Here is a 19714-nt window from a genome sequence, read left to right on the forward strand (position 1 = left end):
GATCCACTGAGGTGTTGTACACTGAATGCACTCTAAAACCAAATGTACAGTATCAATTACTTTAGCAATTGATAAAAGCAATTGAAAAATCTCCATACATGAATGCAAGTAGCAACTCCTTAATTACAAAGTTTGGGATATCTTTACATAACAGTGGAAATTAGACCAAGCCTTTAGTTGTGTGTTAATACTGACATCGGTATCTGTGGAGCAAAAAATTATATTTTTCACCCCTGGTGTAGCTAAATCTTCAAAATAACAGTCTGACAGCAAAAGCTATGGGTTACACAGTCCTTTTCCAGAGTTATTTTATACAGTGACCTTTCTAAGCATTTTCCCTTATTTTTCAGTAAACAGAGGGTGCACTGTTTTGAACAGGTCCTGTGGGCTTTCACCACTCTAGTCTTGGCCACAGACTGAAGACCACTGTTGATTTTTAGTGGGAGTGTATAGGTCATAGTGGTTTCCCGCTCTTGATCTTAATACAAACACGTAAGGTTTAATCTTCTTAGTTTAAAGAATGAAAATATACCCATCATTTAAGGAAAGCAGTTTTGGCAGTGTCCTACCAACCCTAAAAGGTTACTAAACAAATTTACTGAGCTGAAAAAAGCAGAACAGCTTTAAATTAAATGTTGTGTGTCAAGTGTTTTCCAAGGAGTCAAATATCTGAAATATATGAAGTAGGTAGGACATATTTTTGTTCAGTAATTTCAGTATATTGATGCCACGTCACTAGTTGGTCCTACACAAAGTACAACTTGATGATGGTATAAAGTTTAAAATGGAGCAAAAGCAAATAGTTTTTTTAAATGAAAATCATCATGAAATTGTAAACTTTACATCTTACAGGGACTTTTCTGTGCTGAAAAAACAAATGTTAAAAGGGCTCAAAAAATTAAAGGGGTTATCTGGGCAAAATTTACAGTATCTTCAGGATAGGCCATCAATTATAGATCATTAGGTACTGACACCCAGCATACCAGCTGTTTGCCAAAGCTGCTTTGCTGCCATACATAGAGAAAACAGGAAGCAGATTGCTCAGTACATTGTGTATTTAACCCCTTCAGGACGGAGCCCATTTTGGCCTTAAGGACCGGAGCGTTTTTTGCACATCTGACCACTGTCACTTTAAACATTAATAACTCTGGAATGCTTTTAGTTATCATTCTGATTCCGAGATTGTTTTTTCGTGACATATTCTACTTTAACATAGTGGTAAATTTTTGTCGATACTTGCATCCTTTCTTGGTGAAAAATCCGTAAATTTGATGAAAAATTTGAAAATTTAGCATTTTTCTAACTTTGAAGCTTTCTGCTTGTAAGGAAAATGGATATTACGAATACATTTTTTTTTGGTTCACATATACAATATGTCTACTTTATGTTGGCATCATAAAATTGACGTGTTTTTACTTTTGGAAGACACCAGAGGGCTTCAACGGTCAGCAGCAATTTTCCGATTTTTCACAAAATTTTCAAACTCAGTATTTTTCAGGGACCAGTTCAGGTTTGAAGTGGATTTGAAGGGTCTTCATATTAGAAATACCCCATAAATGACCCCATTATAAAAACTACACCCCCCAAAGTATTCAAAATGACATTCAGTAAGTGTTTTAACCCTTTAGGTGTTTCACACGAATAGCAGCAAAGTGAAGGAGAAAATTCACAATCTTCATTTTTTACACTCACATGTTCTTGTAGACCCAATTTTAGAATTTTTACAAGGGGTAAAAGGACAAAATTTTTACTTGTATTTGTAGCCCAATTTCTCTCGAGTAAGCACATACCTCATATGTCTATGTAAAGTGTTCGGCGGGCGCAGTAGAGGGCTCAGAAGGGAAGGAGCGACAAGGGGATTTTGGAGAGTACGTTTTTCTGAAATGGTTTTTGGGGGGCATGTTACCTTTAGGAAGCCCTTATGGTGCCAGAACAGCAAAAAAAACCCACATGGCATACCATTTTGGAAACTAGACCCCTCGGGGAATGTAACATGGGATAAAGTGAACCTTAATACCCCACAGGTGTTTCACGACTTTTGCAAATGTAAAAAAAAAAAAAAAATTTTACCTAAAATGCTTGTTTTCCCAAAAAATTTTTATTTTTAAAAAGGGTAATAGCAGAAAATACCCCTAAAAATTTGAAGCCCAATTTCTCCCGATTCAGAAAACACCCCATATGGGGGTGAAAAGTGCTCTGCTGGCGCACTACAGGTCTCAGAAGAGAAGGAGTCACATTTGGCTTTTTGAAAGCGAATTTTGCTCTGGGGGCATGCCGCATTTAGGAAGCCCCTATGGTGCCAGGATAGCAAAAAAACCCCCACATGGCATACCATTTTGGAAACTAGACCCCTCGGGGAACGTAACAAGGGGTTAAGTGAACCTTTATACCCCACAGGTGTTTCACGACTTTTGCATATGTAAAAATTATTATTTTTTTTTTACCTAAAATGCTTGTTTTCCCCAAAATTTTACATTTTTAAAAAGGGTAAAAGCAGAAAATACCCCCCAAAATTTGTAACACAATTTCTCCCGAGTACGGCGATACCCCATATGTGACCCTAAACTGTTGCCTTGAAATACGACAGGGCTCCAAAGTGAGAGCGCCATGCGCATTTGAGGCCTAAATTAGGGATTGCATAGGGGTGGACATAGGGGTATTCTACGCCAGTGATTCCCAAACAGGGTGCCTCCAGCTGTTGCAAAACTCCCAGCATGCCTGGACAGTCAACGGCTGTCCGACAATACTGGGAGTTGTTTTGCAACAGCTGGAGGCTCCGTTCTGGAAACAGTGGCGTACCAGACGTTTTTCATTTTTATTGGGGAGGGGAGGGGGGCTGTGTAGGGGTATGTGTATATGTAGTGTTTTTTACTTTTTATTTTATTTTTTGTGGTAGTGTAGTGTAGAGATTTTTAGGGTACAGTCGCACGGGCGGGGGGTTCACAGTAGTTTCTCGCTGGCAATTTGAGCTGCAGCAGAAAGTTTGCGGCAGCTCAAATTTGCAGCCAGATACTTACTGTAATCCTCCGCCCATGTGAGTGTACCCTGTACGTTCACATTGGGGGGGGGACATCCAGCTGTTGCATAACTACAACTCCCAGCATGCCCGTTGGCTGTCGGTGACTGCTGAGAGTTGTAGTTTTGCAACAACTGTAGGTACACTGGTTATGTATCACTGAGTTTGTGACCTAACTCAGTGTTTCACAACCAGTGTGCCTCCAGCTGTTGCAAAACTACAACTCCCAGCATGTACGGTGCATGGTGTAAGGTGACTGCTGAGAGTTGTAGTTTGCAACAGCTGGAGGCACACCGGTCGTGAAACACTGAGTTAGGTAAAAAAAAACTCTTGAGTTTCACAACCAGTGTGCCTTCAGCTGTTGCAAAACTACAACTCTCAGCAGTCACCGACAGCCAACGGGCATGCTGGGAGTTGTAGTTATGCAACCAGCAGATGCACCACTACAACTCCCAGCATGCACTTTAGCTGTTTGTGCAAGCTGGGAGTTGTAGTTAGACAACAGCTGAAGGTACACTTTTCCATAGAAATAATGTGCCTCCAGCTGTTGCAAAACCATAAGTCCCAGCATGCCCATAAGGGAATGCTGGGAGTTGTGGTGGTCTGCCTCCTGCTGTTGCATAACTACAGCTCCCAGCATGCCCTTTTTGCATGCTGGGAGCTGTTGCTAAGCAACAGCAGGAGGCTGTAACTCACCTCCTGCTGTTGCTTCATCGCTGGACTGTCCCTCGCCGCCGCAGCTGCTCCTGGGGCCCCGATCCCAACAGGGGCGCCGGGGATCGGGGTCCCCAGCACCGGGGGTCGTCTTCCCGCACCCGCCCTCCGGAAGAGGGGCGGAGCGGGTGCGGGAGTGACACCCGCAGCAGGCGCCCTGATTGGTCGGCCGGTAATCCGGCCGACGAATCAGGGCGATCGTGAGGTGGCACCAGTGCCACCTCACCCCTGCAGGCTCTGGCTGTTCGGGGCAGTCAGAGACGGCCCCGAACAGCCAGTAATTCCGGGTCACCGGGTCACCGGAGACCCGATTGACCCGGAATCGCCGCAGATCGCTGGACTGAATTGTCCAGCGATCTGCGGCGATCGCCGACATGGGGGGGCATAATGACCCCCCTCGGCGATATGCCGGGATGCCTGCTGAACGATTTCAGCAGGCATCCGGCTCCGGTCCCCAACCGGCTAGCGGTGGGGGCCGGAATTCCCACGGGCGTATGGATACGCCCTCGGTCCTTAAGGACTCGGGATGCAGGGCGTATCCATACGCCCTATGTCCTGAAGAGGTTAAAGGAGTAATCCGGCGCGCACTTTTCCCATTTTATCCGGTCCGGGCTGCAAAATAAAAGAAAACAAACTTTCTCTAACCTGCCAACGAGCCCCCGAAGCTCCAGTACACTCCGGTACAGGTGTTCGGTCCCAGGGCTGTATTCTTCTTATTTCCTGTTAGCCCGGCACGTCACACAGAGCTTCAGCCTATCACCAGCCGACATCGCTGCGGGACATCGCTGCGGTCGGGGATAGGCTGTGAAGCTCCGTGTGACGTGCCGGGCTAACAGGAAGTAAGAAGAATACAGCCCGGGGACCGAACACCTGTACCGGAGCTCCGGGGGCTCGTTAGCAGGTGAGAGAAAGTGTGTTTTCTTTTATTTTGCAGCCTGGACGGGATAAAATGAGAAAAATGCGCGCCGGATTACACCTTTAATGTTCTGGATTACTACAGCTCAACTCTAATTCACTTTACTGTGTGCTGAACTGCAGTAAACTAGCATGGCCACTACACAATATATGGCGGATGCTTCTGCCTCTGTTCACTGTGTATGGTTGTGCCACAGCTATGTGTCAGCACCCCACTGATCTTAAGTGAACCTGTCAGATAGTAATGGACATGCTTAGGAAGAATTTGTGCTCGTCTTGGGGCTAAAAGGGCTATGTTGTGAGATTACCATAACGCTGAGGCTCTCTTTTCGTGATTTGGCTATTTCCTGTTGGAGTTCGTTCTCTTAAACTACAAGTCCCAGAACTCAAAGTGTGAGGTTACTTTCCTCCCTTTTACACATCAGCCACCCCACCCATTGAAACACAAGTGAGCTGCATTCCATGCAAAAGACCAGTGTTTTCTAACCAGGGTGCCTCCAGCTGTTGCAAAAATACAATTCGGGAGAAAACAGTCATTTTGTATGTGGTTAAAAATAAAAATTGAAGCAAAAATCAGAGAAAAATTGCGAGACTACCATTACACACAGGTACAGACACTATTATAAAACTACACTAACTTTACAGCCCCTGTAGCATAGTCAAATAAAAAAAAAGAACCCCGGAAAAATGGCCACTAACCATCCAACCTGATAAGCTCAAAAGAATCTGCAGAGAAAAATGGCAGAAAATCCCCAAATCCAAGGTGGGCAAACCTTGTAGCACCATCTCCAAGAAGACTGGAGGCTATAATCACTGTCAAAGATGCTTCAACTAGTAAAGAGTTTGAATACCTATGTCCATGCAAATTTTTATTTTAATACATTTCCAGAAATGTCTTCATTCTCATGAGGTATTCAGTACAGATGGATTAAGGAAATTTTGCTGGTTTACGTACTTTAGCACAAGGACACAACATAACAAAATGTAAAAAGGAAAAGGGTCTGAAGACTTTCCAAATGCACTGCAGATACCTTATCTGTATAACATAAAATATTTAAATGAACACCTATGGTGAGTGCCCTGCATTTTTTTTCTATATGCTGTGTTTATGGATAGAGCCTTCATCCTAGCAGAGAGCACCACCTGGCAGGGGAGCTGTCAGGAATAGCAAAAACCGCACTCCTAGAGGCAGAGTACACCGCTTGCAGTGCAGAGTTTTTCTCTGTGTGTAGCTGTGGATTAAAATATTATGTTACTCTACCCAAACAATGTGCATTGTAAAAGATATTAGTATTCCAATATATTCGCATGACACTGGTGCCACTGGGTGCACTGAGCCCCGGCGCAGTGCATCACATTGTCAATCAGCCTATCGCCGGCAATTAGCTGAGCCTCAGTGTGACGTGTTAAACCAGGAAGAAGACAGCAGCAGAGCTGTGGAGCAGAGATACCGGGACACCTAAGGAGCGGCGGTAGGTGAATCCTGTTTGTTATTTTATATTCTGACAGCCCGGGCAAATTTGTCATATTTCGCCATGAGACTTCTCCTTTAAGGCAGAGTTTTCCAAACTTTTCATGTTGGTGACACACTTTTTAGACATGCATAGTTTGGTGACACAATCCTTGCCATATGGCCAATTGCACATATCCCTTTGTGCGTCGACGAAGCATAATGTGATACCAGTATTAGCATAACAAATGTGGCTGCTACCCCCATATGCCATTTCATCACACCCTTCATCACCCCCTGTGACATTTCATCACTCTCTTCATCACCTTCTGTGCCACATATTCCCCCCCACCCCTTAATCCTTCCCTGTGACTTTTCATCCCCCTCTTGATCACCCTGTGCCACAGGATTACCCTTCCCCCTTTTATCACCCTGTGCCAATCATTACCCCCACTTGATCCCCAGTGTAATTTCATCCCCCTCTTAATCACCCGCATGTGATTTCAACCCCCCTCCCCTTTACCACACCCTATGCCACATCATTGCCCCCTGTGCCATTTCACCCCCCCCCCCACCTTGACCCTACTGTGCCATTTCATTCATCCTTTTATCACCCCATGTGCCATTTTATTCTTCCCTGTGCCATTTTTCCCCCCTTATTCCCATGTAATATTATCCCCACACCTTATTCCAATGTGATTTTATTACCCCCCTTATCACTCCCACCCCTATGCCATTTTATTCATCCTTTTATCCCTCCTTTGCCATTTTAATTTCCCCCCTTTAACATGTGTCACATCCCTGCCCCCCCTCAGATCCCCTTGTGCAATTTTACCCCCCACCCCCACCCCCTTTTATCACCCCCGGTACCATTTTACTCCCCCCCTTTATTAGCCTCCATGCCACATAATTCCCCCCTCTGATCCCTTCTGTGCCCTTTTAATCCAACCCCCTCTTATCACCCCCTGTGCTACATCATTTATTCACCTCCTACCTCCCCCTTTGTGCATTACCTGACCTGTGTCCTCTGACTAAAGTGTATATAATATATAAAGTTGCATACTAGGACCCATAGAGGAAATGTTAGTTTCTATGACAAGGCCCCATATTCAAGTTAGTGGTTAATTTAAAGGGGTACTCCGGTGGACTTCCCCCCCCCCCTCAAATAAACTGATGCCAGAAAGCTTGACAGATTTGTAAATTACATCTATTTAAAAATCTTAACCCTTCAAGTACTTATCAGCTGCTGTGTACTACAGAGGAAGTTGTTCTTTTTAGCCTGACCACAGTGCTCTCTGCTGACACCTTTGTCCTAGTCAGTAACTGCCCAGAGCAGGAAAGGTTTGCTATATGGATTTGCTTGTACTCTGGACAGTTCGTGACATGGACAGAGGTGTTAGCAGAGAGCACTGTGGTCAGACAGATAAGAACTCTAGAAAGAAATACATTTTCCTCTGTGGTATACAGCAGCTGATAAGTACTGGAAGGATTGAGATTTTTAAATGGAAATAATTTACAAATCTGTTTAACTTTCTGGTATTCGTTTATTTGAAAAATAAAATTCCACTGGAGTACCCCATTAAAGTGTAGAATTGAAGTTTCACCTTCTTCCTATGTGCTATCCAATGTTCAGTTGATAATTTGAGGTCATAGGATCATAAGAACATCTAAAGTACTATTTCAGGTTTGTAAAAGATTACATGGAGGCAGTCATACAAGACCAATCTCTACCCATGCTTTTATTTTCGTCTGCCTGTCACCATGTGGCACTTAATATTTACCCCTGAGGATATATGAGAGGGAGCATAGTATGTATGGGACATTTACACTCTCTCTACCCATGAAGGCACTGGTTTGTATTATTAAGATTCCTTTTTTCTTCTTCTTTATAATTACAGCATTTTGCACTTTTGTCACTTGATGCTGCACTATTCAGGGTTACTTATGATAGCACTTTGCAACAACGATTTAATTGTAGGGGTACACAATGGGATCACTTGCCGTATCATGGACCAGTGATTGCTGTGCATTATTTTCAAATGTTATTAATCTTTTTCCTGGTGATGGTTATAATAAAGGTGATTTTTTTATGAGGTGCAATCCATTATATGCTAGCTTGGTAAGAGTCATTTTATATACACTATCCTGAGGATAGGTCATCAATAAATTTTGTCCCAAAAAATCCCTTTCAGCTATACTCCCCTGTTCAATCCCTCGCCACTGCACCTAAGTCTCAGTGATGAGTGCTTCCTGGTACCCATCGTGATGCACAGGAAATGCCTGTTCACAAAACCACTGGCTACAACAACCTATGTCATGTGTGGAGACATCACAAGAAAGCACTGATCACAGCCTAGGGACCAGGCACAGTCAGAATGGCAGTAGATCAAACAGTGAGAATGGTTTATTTTATAGCAAAGCCTTAAACTGTTTTTCTCCCAGACCTAAAAAAGTCCTTTAATGCTGATCTGTCCATATAATGTGCAAAGGATTATTTAGAGGTTGATGATACCAGCAGAAACATGTATGGTCCATAGTGTCTATAACACAGCAGGCTGACCTGCATATGGTTGGACAGCTTATAATATGTAGATATGAATTTGTGGGAAGCTTTAGCATGCTACTGGCAAAAAAACATCTACAAAACCATTAGTGTTGTTTTTTAGTAGATTATTTAGTCATTGATCTGCAGTTACTAATAGTATATTGTAAAGCTTATACAGACTAATATAGCAGCTCTCATACACTGTTTCATCAACCAGTTTTTCTAAAAACTACTAATACATTCCCTACTCCTCTGGTGCTGAATATCTAGATCATTATGTCATTTGGAGTTGTAGGAAGTCATGGCAGATAATCCGTTTGGTTGATACATTTTTTTTTTTCAAGGGAAAATGCACGAGCTTTGAAATTAGTAAATGTAAAAACTGTAAAATGACAAAATACATGGAAAAAGTTATTTTTTTCTTTCTTTCTTAAGGTCTTTAGAATAATGGCATGCACTGGATTTTCTACATACCAGTGTGACATTAAGGGTTTAAAAAATGAATGGTGGATGTACTGGAGGTCACAGTCCTGTTACACAGCCCTTACAACCTATATGTTCACATAAACAAGTTTGCTTAGTCTTCAAGTCAAACAAGCAGTCACATGGGACACCTAAGGGGTTCATGTATTTTTCTATAAATCAGCGCTGGTAATGCATAAAGACCTATAGTTGTAAGCTTTACCTTTCCACTGTAGTATTTTTCTTCATTCTGCAACACATCTAGTCTATACACTTAACTAACAAGTAAAAAAAATATAATAATAAATTCAAATGTAAAAAACAAAAGGGAACGTGGAAAAAATTAAGCCCTCACAGTGCAGCATGGGTTAACGTGGAAAGCAAAGATTTTGAAAAGTGTGTGCTGTATAACACTGATGCCCCCTTCTGGTTAAGATCAACGATTTTCCTAAAAAGTATCTTAAAAATCCTAGCTTTTTCAGGAAGAATAAAACAGGACTGCTAAGTTACATCGATCTATGGACAAAGATATTTTCAGGAAAGCCATGACATTCATGTTATCGGACAATTCCAATAGTGTGACATTTGTTTCCCCCTGTACAGAACCGCCTGATACTGACCATGATCAGCATAAGAGGACTGAAGTCCTAATCCAGGTGTTATTAAAAAAAAAGTTGTGTTTTTGTTTCTATCAGACTCCCACGCTTCTTTTCTTATGCCTTACAGACCTAAGAGAGGTTTTTTCCATTGCTCAGTCATGGGAGCACGATGACAGGAAAAAAATAAATCAATCAATCCTACACAAATGACACAAGCAGAACTACTGCACATCAATAATCATTCCTATAGACATCCCTGACAGGAGATTCACGTGGGGGGGGGGGGGGGGATTAACATGCCATAGAACCATGTCAAAAGTTTTGATCAGTCAGGGTCTGGGCGTTGAGACCCCTGCCAATCGCTAAAATAAGTGGCAAGAAGCACCGTTAAAGGGGTACTCCGATGAAAACCTTTTTTCTTTTAAATCAACTGGTGGCAGAAAGTTAAAAATATTTGTAAATTACTTCCATTAAAAAATCTTAATCCTTCCTGTACTTATTAGCTGCTGAATACTACAGAGGAAATTCTTTTCTTTTTGGAACGCTCTCTGATGACATCACGACCACAGTTCTCTCTGCTGACGTTATTATAATAATAATAATGCTTTATTTATTGTTGTCTTTAGTGGGATTTGAACCCAAGTCCCCAGCACTGCAAGGCAGCAGTGCTAACCACCGAGCCACCATGCTGCCCTTAGCATACATCTGCTATGCATGGTTGCTAAAATGGACAGAGATGTCAGCAGAGAGCACTGTGCTCGTGATGTCATCAGTGTTCCAAAAAGAAAGGAATTTACTCTGTAGCATTCAGCAGCTAATAAGTACTGGAAGGATTAAGATTTTTTATAGAAGTAATTTACAAATATGTTGATTTAAAAGAAAAAAGGTTTTCACCGGAGTACCCCTTTAAGCACTTCTTTACACATTTCTCTCTTCGCTACATAACACAGACTTTATAGACTTTCTGTACAACCTGTCTCCATCAGCAAGGAAAGAGATGGGAAGCGCTTTACGGAGCTCTTCTCCCACCTCATTTTAGTATTGTAATCTGTGGGATCTCTGCACTCAGACCCCTAACAGATCAAAACATCTCTACGATGTGTCAAAGCATTCTCTACGAGAGTGCAGCAAAAGTAATAGAGGAGCATGGAGGAGGACTTTAAACTTTTTTTTAATATATCACTGGCTCCAGAAAGTTAAACAGATTTGTAAATTACTTCTATTAAAAAATCTTAATCCTTTCAGTACTTATGAGCGGATGAAGTGGAGTTGTTCTTTTCTGTCTAAGTGCTCTCTGATTACACGTATCCCGGGACCTGTCCAGAGTATAAGCAAATCCCCATAGCAAACCTCTTCTACTCTGTGCAGTTCCCAAGACAAGCAGAGATGTCAGCAGAAAGCACTGTTGCCAGACAGAAAAGAACAACTCAACTTCAGCAGCTGATAATTATTGAAAGGATTAAGATTTTTTAAATAGAAGATTTACAAATCTGTTTAAACTTTCTGGAGCCAGTTGATATAGAAAAAAAAAAATAATTTTTTCCTGGAATACCCCTTTAAGAATGTTCTGTATAGTGCTTGAGATACAGGTAGATCACAGCACAATCACATATATAAACAAGTGGGTTACTGGTACAAAATGGTGGGAAAAAAATGTTACAAGTGACTCAAATAATAGAGAATAAGAGAGGTCATGTGGGCAACTGTTTGATTGAGCTTTTCTTCATTTTGCTCGGATTATGCCTTTAAAAAAAAAAAAAAAAAAATTTCCAGCATTTTAATCAACTGGTGCAAGAAAGTTAAACAGATCTGTAAGCTACTTTTATTAAAACATCTTAATCCTTCTAGTACTTCTAAGCTTCTGTATGCTCCACAGGAAGTTCTTTTCTTTTTGCATTTCCTTTCTGTCTGACCACAGTGCGCTCTGCTGACACCTCTGTCAATTTCAGGAACTGTCCAGCGCAAGATAGGTTTGCTATGGTGATTTGCTCCTAAAATGGACAAAGGTGTCAGCAGAGAGCACTGTGGTCAGACAGAAAGGAAATGCAAAAAAGAAAAGAACTTCCTGTGGAGCATACAGAAGCTTAGAAGTACTAGAAGGATTAAGATTTTTTAATAGAAGTAGTTTACAAATCCGTTTAACTTTCTGTCATCAGTTGATTACCACTTTAGATGGGTTGTGCCATCTTTTAAGTACAACTGTTAGCTAGATCACCCACACTAAACCATATATACTGTGTGATAGTGAAGGTGAACTGGAGTCCAACAAAGGGTCACTTTAGTGTGTGCACTGGCCACTGAGTTCTCCATTGCTAAAGTTCTGTTTGTCCTCTCTGTAGTAGCGCTTTGAAGGCGGTCCCCCAGCATCCATATTTCTTTGAGTCCCAGAGGGAGGGGCCTAAGCCCACCCCCACGGCTTGAATATTTATTTTCTTCACAGGCCCCCGGAGCGCAGCGCTCTGTCTGCAGAGTGCATAAAGATTTTACACAGCTCTCACGTCCTGATGACGTGAGAGCTGTGCATCCCCGGAGAGTGCTCTGCCCAATATAACTGCGCATGCGCCGGGCCCTCGCTACTCCTGACTTCTGTAGCAAGGGCCTGGCGCATGTACAGTTACTATGGAAAAAAAGGCAACAAAAGAACTTTCTTCAGGTCTATTAACATGTACAGTATCATGTGCATATTTGATGCACAGGATTTGAAGCTGCAGATTTCATGCTGCAGAGTTCAATGTAAACTAAATGACTAAACATACAGTGGGGATCCAAAGTTTAGGCACCCAGGTAAAAATTTGTATTAATGTGCATAAAGAAGCCAAGGAAAAATCTCCAAAAGGCATCAAATTACAGATTAGACATTCTTATAATATGTCAACAAAAGTTAGATTTTATTTCCATCATTTACAAAAACAGAAAACAAAAAAATGGCGTCTGCAAAAGTTTGGGCACCCTGCAGAATTTATAGCATGCACTGCCTCCTCTGCAAAGATGAGACCTGCCAGTGTCATGGATTGTTCTCAATCGTCATCTGGGAAGACCAGGTCAGGGCCGGCCTTTGGGGTGTGCGAGCTGTGCGGCCGCACAGGGCGCCACAGCAGCAGGGGCACCCGGCGGCCGACACAGCTCGGCTTTTTTTTTTAACTGGCTTGTCTCAGTCCGGGGGGCTCGCCGCCGCCCGCACATTTCTACTTCTAGGACGCGGGCCCCCTAGAATCATTGCAGGGCTGGACAGGCCGAGGGCTGATTGGAGTAGAGACGTCACATGCCCCGCGCAGGCATGCACGTCTACTCCAATCACCTGACCTGTCCCTGCCTAAGTCTTGTGCGATCTTCTTCATCCTCCCCCGTGCAGTGACAGGAGCAGCCGCCTCACGCCGATGCATCGATCCGCGGCAGGGTAAGTAAACTTGCGGGGGGGGTTGGTTGTGGAGGTGATAAGAGGTGCAGGGGGGGGGGGGGTTAAGGGGTTGATGAGAGGTGCAGGGGGGTTATGGGGATGATGAGAGGTGCGGGGGGTGATGAGAGGTGCAGGGGAAGTTATGGGGATGAGGAGAGGGGGGTAATAGTGGTGATGAGGAGGGGTTTGGCGGGGGTTTTGGGGGTGATGAGGACACAGAGGTAAGAGGGGGTGTATATGTATATATAAAGTGTATGCATTACGCCACAAGGTTAGCTTGCACAGAGCGCCTGAACACCTAAGGCCGGCCCTGGACCAGGTGATGTCAATCTCAAAGGTTTTAAATGCCCAGACTCATCTGACCTTTCCCCAACAAAGCTGGAGAAGGCTATAAGAGGATAGTAAAACGTTTTTTTTTTCCAGATGTCAATATCCTCTGTTCGGAATGTAATTAAGAAATGGCCATCAGGAACAGTGGAAGTTAACCTTTTAAGGACGCCGGGCGTATGCATACGCGCTGCATCCTTAGTCTCCCGTGGCGTATCCTTAGTCCCCCGGGCGTATGCATACGCCCGTGTGAATTCCGGTCCCCGCCGCTAGCCGGTTGAGGACCAGACCGGAATGTCTGCTGAAATCATTGAGCAGCCCCCCCCCCCCCCGGCACATCGCCGAGGGGGGTCCTGAGACCCCCCCCATGTCGGCGATCGCAGAAAATCGCATGTCAATTCAGACATGCGATTTTCTGCTATTCCGGGGTGACCCGATCACCCAGAAAATAGGGATGATCGGAGCTGTCAGAGACAGCCCTGATCATCCTGAGGGATAGGAGCAATCTCCTCCTATCCCCTGCCATTGGTCAGAACTGATTCTGACCAATGGCAGGGCAGGACAGGGCAGGACCCCCCGTTCTGCACACCCCTGGATGTCGAGGGGATCGTGGGAAAAAGATGGAGGCCGGTACCTGGAGGAGAAGATGCCTGGGGACCCCGGATCGTCGCTGGAGACTGCTGGATCCTGGCTCAGGTCGGGAAACCACGTTTGGGGGGGGGGGGGGGGGGGGGAGTGAAAGTGGTGATCTTTACTGTGGCAACCACAAGGAAGGCCAAACTGCAACTCCCAGCATGCCCAGGGCATGCTGGGAGTTGTAGTTTTGTAACATCTGGAGGGTCACAGTTTGGAGACCACTGTTAGTGGTGCCCAAACGGTAGCCCTCCAGATGTTGCCAAACTACAACTCTCAGCATGCCTAGACTGCCCAGGCATGCTTGGGAGTTGTAGTTCTGTAACATCTGTCCCTTCAGATTTTGCAATTTTCATGAAATTTTTGAAAATTGCTGCTCTACTTTGAAGCCCTCAAATTTTTTCAAAAAGTAAAAATATGTCCATTTTAGAAGGCCAACATAAAGTGGACATAGTGTATTTGTGAATAAAAATAAAATGTATTTGTAATATCCATTTTCCTAACAAGTAGAGAGCTTCAAACTTAGAAAAATGCATAAATTTTCAAAATTTTCAGGAAATTATGGGATTTTTCACCAAAGAAGGATGCAAGTAACGCCGAAAATTTACCACCAAAATAAAGTAGAATATGTCATGAAAAAACTCTCTCAGAATCAGAATATTCGGTAAAAGAGTTTTCGAGTTATTAATTAGTAAAGTGACGGTGGTCAGAATTGCAAAAAAGGGCTCAGTCCTTAAGGTGAAAGAGGGCTGCGTCCTTAAGTGTTTAAAGCAAGATCTGGAAGACCAAGAAAAATAGAACAGCTCGCAGGATTGCGAGAAAAAAATATTAAAAACCCACGTTTGACTGCACAATCCCTCCAGAAAGATCTGGCAGACACTGGAGTTGTCTATTCCACTATAAAAGAGATACTTGTACAAATATGGTCTTCATAGAAGAGTCATCGGAAGAAAACCTCTTCTACGTCCTCACCACAAAAATCAGCGTTTGAACTTATAGACAAGCCTGATGCATTTTGGAAACAAGTTCTGTGGACCGATGAGGTTAAAAATGAACTTTTTGGCCGGAATGAGCAAAGGTACGTTTGGAGAAGAAGGGGAACAGAATTTAATGAAAAGAACCTCTGTCCAACTGTTAAGCATGGGGGTGGATGAATCATGCTTTGGGGTTGTATTGCAGCCAGTGACACAGGGTACATCTCATGAGTAGAAGGAAAAATGGATTCCATGAAATTTGGTGTCCCATGGCGCACCAAAACCATGAGATCCCGACCATGAGATGCGCCATGGGACGCTGTGGTGCATCGGTCATGTGACTCCGGCTCGATGACGTGTGGGTCAGGTGATCGGGAGCCGCACCGGATGTGGCGCTGGAGGAAGTGACGTCACCCGCCGAGCGGCGGGCACCAGCGCCACAGGCGGTGCATGTCCTATCACTTAGGCTGTCTGAACCGATGCGCATCTACAAGTAGGTTATTTTATAATACACTCACCACCATTGGCTGTAACAGCCGCCCCTCTACCTTACCCTAACCAATAATGTTTAGAGGATCACTATAAATAGGGACGCTCTTTAACATTAGACACGCCCCCTGACGAAGCCCATACGCGAAACGCGCGTTGGGGTACAGGTAGTGATCTCCCCTTTTGGTGTATGGCAGGTATTTGTTATGTTATTTTATGCTGTCCTTTATGCTCTTATCTATTGCTGCTGACTAACCTCTGAATAGGGCTAGGTGCCTTACTATTTGTTATTTGCACTTTACCTATAGCCTTTTTGAGGACATTTATCAGCTTTACACATCCATTATATGTATGTTATACTATTTATTTTTTATTACTTATGGGCATGTTGCAATTTGACATCTGTGGACTGTATTCCTGCCGTCTGTATTGTCTACCATTGTGGATCTAGTATCACTACCTTTCTTCTGTAGCCTTCATCTGTATAGTACCTTGTATTTTATGTATGATTTTATTATGCACTTTAATAAAGCTTACCCACTATTTTTTGTATTCAAATAAGTTTACTGGTATCTTCTTCTTTTGGTGTAGTTAAATGGATAATGATCCTAAACACACTTCGAAATCCACGGGGCATTACATCAAGAGGCGTAAACTGAAGGTTTTGCCATGGCCTTCACAATCTCCTGACCCCAACATAATTGAAAATCTATGGATAGACCTTAAAAGAGCAGTGCTTGACAGTCAGCCCAGAAATCTCAAAGAACAGGAAGACTTTTGTAAGGAAGAATGGGCGAAGATACTGCAAACAAGAATTGAAAGGCTCTTGGCTGGCTACAAAAAGCGTTTACAAGCTGTGATACTTTCCAAAGGGGGCAGTACAAGATATTAACTCTGCAGGATGCCCAAACTTTTGCAGATGCCATTTTTTGGTTTTCTGTTATTTTGAAAGTGTAAATGATGGAAATAAAATCTAACTTTTGTTGACATATTATAAGAATGTCTAATCTGTAATTTGATGCCTTTTGGAGATTTTTCCATCTTTCCTTGGCTTCTTTATGCACATTAATACACATTTTTACCTGGGGTGCCCAAACTTTTGATCCCCACTGTAGCTAAATGACTGAACATAGTCTACTGTAAATATCAGCAGTAACTAATGCTTACATTCTAAAGAATAGAAATTAGAATTTGAGTTTCATTTGATGTACAGTAATTATTTTTTTTTGGGGGGGGGGGGGGGGGGGTGTTATGATCTGCCCTACAACTTCAATAGTGGTTGTTATTTAACTTTTTGTTAATTCTGTGTTTTCTTAACTAGGCAGATTTTCTACATAGATGTGTGTTCTTTTAAAATTACATCTTTTAAAATTATATAACAGGCATACCATAAAAAAAATCTGCATTTAAAACAACAATGAAGACTTTACAAGATATTTCAGCTTCTCGGCAGGTCTCCTGGATGTTTTGGGAATATCTGAGTTCTGTTACAACACGTGCTGTGCGTCACGTTTACCTTTTCAGTCTCCTGCTCTTGCTGCTGGAGCCTATGGATGGCGTGATTGGCAGTTTCCACTGAAAGAAACAGATATGAATGGATTAATCAGCTGTCCTCCTAGAGAAACTGTGTCCATATCAGTGTGCGGTACACTGCAGACTGGCTGTAGTAAAACACTTTAGCAGTATGTTCAGGAAGTGCCCATAGGTGAGAACTACGAATCCCTGGTTCAGTGCACTACACCCCGTTGCTTTAGAGAAACCAAAGCAGGAAAGGATATTAAGGCTCTATCACTTTATACTGCTGACAAGCAATGGGAATTTGGAGCTCACTGTGCACATGGAAGGAAAGGCTTGTCAAGTCACAGATTGTTAACAGATGGACGAAGACTCAAATACTTCCTTTATTTACATGTTCTAGAACGCTCCAACAAGCATTCAAAGGAGTTCATTTGTTCTTCGTCTATACCAAGCTCTGTGCACAGACTTTGTCATAAGCAAATTATTTCCACATAAATAAATGAATACATAAATCAACATTTTATTCCAGTTATAACAACAAGATAACATACTTTTACAAATGCCATTTTTTTTTCAATCAAAATTGTGGAAAGTATATGTATCTCTATTTAATAACTCATTCACACTAATCTTAGAGGAAACATTTGCTGACCCAAAACCAAAATCACATGAAGTGGATGGCCTCCACCATGTGGAAGCAGGAACCCCATATGTAACCCCAACAACAGCAGGGATCACTGTGTTGGATTGAAAAGAACTACACAACTTCCTCAAGGACATACAGCAGGTGATAAGTACTGATTTTTTTTTGTTATTTTAAATAAAAGTAGTTTACAAAACTTTCTGCCACCAGTTGATTTCAAAATAACTGCATTTCTTCAGAATATCAATTTAAAGGACATCTGCAGCGTTACAACCACTCATCCCCTATCCTCAGGATGATGTTGCGGCCGGCACGCCTCCTCCATACATCTCTATGGGAGAGGCGGGGAGGCAGCATTCGTGCCTCCCCCATAGAACTGTATGGGGACGGGGAGGAGACGGGCGTCACCGTCGACCTCTAGGTCGACGCTATGTCACCACGGGCGCTAATGCCGGCGCCCCGTTAGGGAGATCGAGGGGGGTCCCAGCAATCAAACACTTATCCCCTATCCTGTGGATAGGGGATAAGTGTAATTCCGCTGCAGTTGTCCTTTAAGCTTTAGCACCACACAGCACCTTCATATTGTCCTGATTGTTGGGGTCGTGGGCATATGCCTTAACTTACTATGATTGGATTATCCTTTGAAGATGCGTAAATCAACTTTAAGATAACACATACAAGGCATCCATGTTTGTTACCTGGAAAATAAGGAGTGTTCTAAAAAAATATATATACTCTACAATAGTTCATTTTTACTGGTTGCTGATAAGAAGAGCACTTTGTAACATCAAATGCCAAGTATCGTATATACTCGAGTATAAGCCGAGTTTTTCAGCACGATTTTTCGTGCTGAAAACGCCCCCCTCGGCTTATACTCGAGTGAACTCCCCCTCGGCTTATACTCGAGTGAACTCTCCGCCTGTCAATCCCTTCTCAGTGGTCTTCAACCTGCGGACCTCCAGATGTTGCAAAACTACAACTCCCAGCATGCCCGGACAGCCATCTGCTGTCCAGGCATGCTGGGAGTTGTAATTTTGAAACCTCTGGAGGTCTGCAGAATGAAGACCACTGCGGACTTCACCCCCGTCATCATTCTCTCCCCCCCCCTCATCATCACCGCCTGTCAATCCCTTCATCAGTGGTCTTCAACCTGCGGACCTCCAGATGTTGCAAAACTACAATTCCCAGCATGCCCGGACAGCCGATGGCTGTGCGGGCATGCTGGGAGTTGTAGTTTTGAAACCTCTGGAGGTCCGCAGGTTGAAGACCACTGCGGCCTTCGTCATCATCCAGACCCCCCCCCTTTTGTTTTCTACTAACTTCCCCTCGGTGGGAAGGAAGGGTGAGCTGGTCCGGGCCATCTATGCTGCAGGGACCGTCTGGTGGGGAGGGTTAGTCGTTGCGGGCTGTCCATTTTCACTGCGGGGGCCCTCTTCTCCGGGCCTGCCCCGGACTAGTGACGTTGCCTTGAAGATGCTGCACAGGGACATTAATTTGCAGCCTGCATATGAACATCCCTGTGTGTCGTCGTCAAGGCCGATGGCTGTCCGGGCATGCTGGGAGTTGTAGTTTTGCAACATCTGGGAGGTCCGCAGGTTGAAGACCACTGATGAAGGAATTGACAGGCGGTGGTGATGAGGGGGGGGGGGGGAGGGTTGATGATGGGGGTCTGGATGATGACAGCGGGGGATGATGTATTTCCCACCCTAGGCTTATAGTCGAGTCAATAACTTTTCCTGGGTTTTTGGGGTGAAATTAGGGGCCTCGGCTTATATTTGGGTCGGCTTATACTCGAGTATATACGGTAGTATAATATCAGTCTATGAATCTTTGTGATACCAACAGGCTCGTATTGTACAAGTAGCCTTTATAAACAAAAACTTCTCAGGTCAAGAGATGCCAGTTTACTGAAAAATAAAAAAAAAGGTGTGTTATAAAGATGTGAGACACCTGTTATTTGTATGAAACGGTTCTTTTCTGCAAAACCTATTACCATATGAATTATGGGAATTTGCTTCTACTCTGGACAGTT

The 19714-nt window shown here is 43.4% G+C and overlaps 1 protein-coding gene across 1 annotated transcript in view; it reads right to left on the reverse strand.

Moving 5' to 3' along the window:
- The window catches only part of BLOC1S5 (biogenesis of lysosomal organelles complex 1 subunit 5), a 71656-nt gene that overhangs the window by 16217 nt on the left and 35725 nt on the right, over positions 1-19714 (reverse strand). Inside the window, exon 4 of the mRNA XM_056521125.1 lies at positions 17038-17096. Within this exon, the coding sequence (XP_056377100.1) occupies positions 17038-17096 (59 nt within the window). The remainder of the gene's footprint in view (positions 1-17037; positions 17097-19714) is intronic.

Source organism: Hyla sarda, chromosome 5 (genome assembly GCF_029499605.1).
Source record: "Hyla sarda isolate aHylSar1 chromosome 5, aHylSar1.hap1, whole genome shotgun sequence".
Taxonomy (NCBI): domain Eukaryota; kingdom Metazoa; phylum Chordata; class Amphibia; order Anura; family Hylidae; genus Hyla; species Hyla sarda.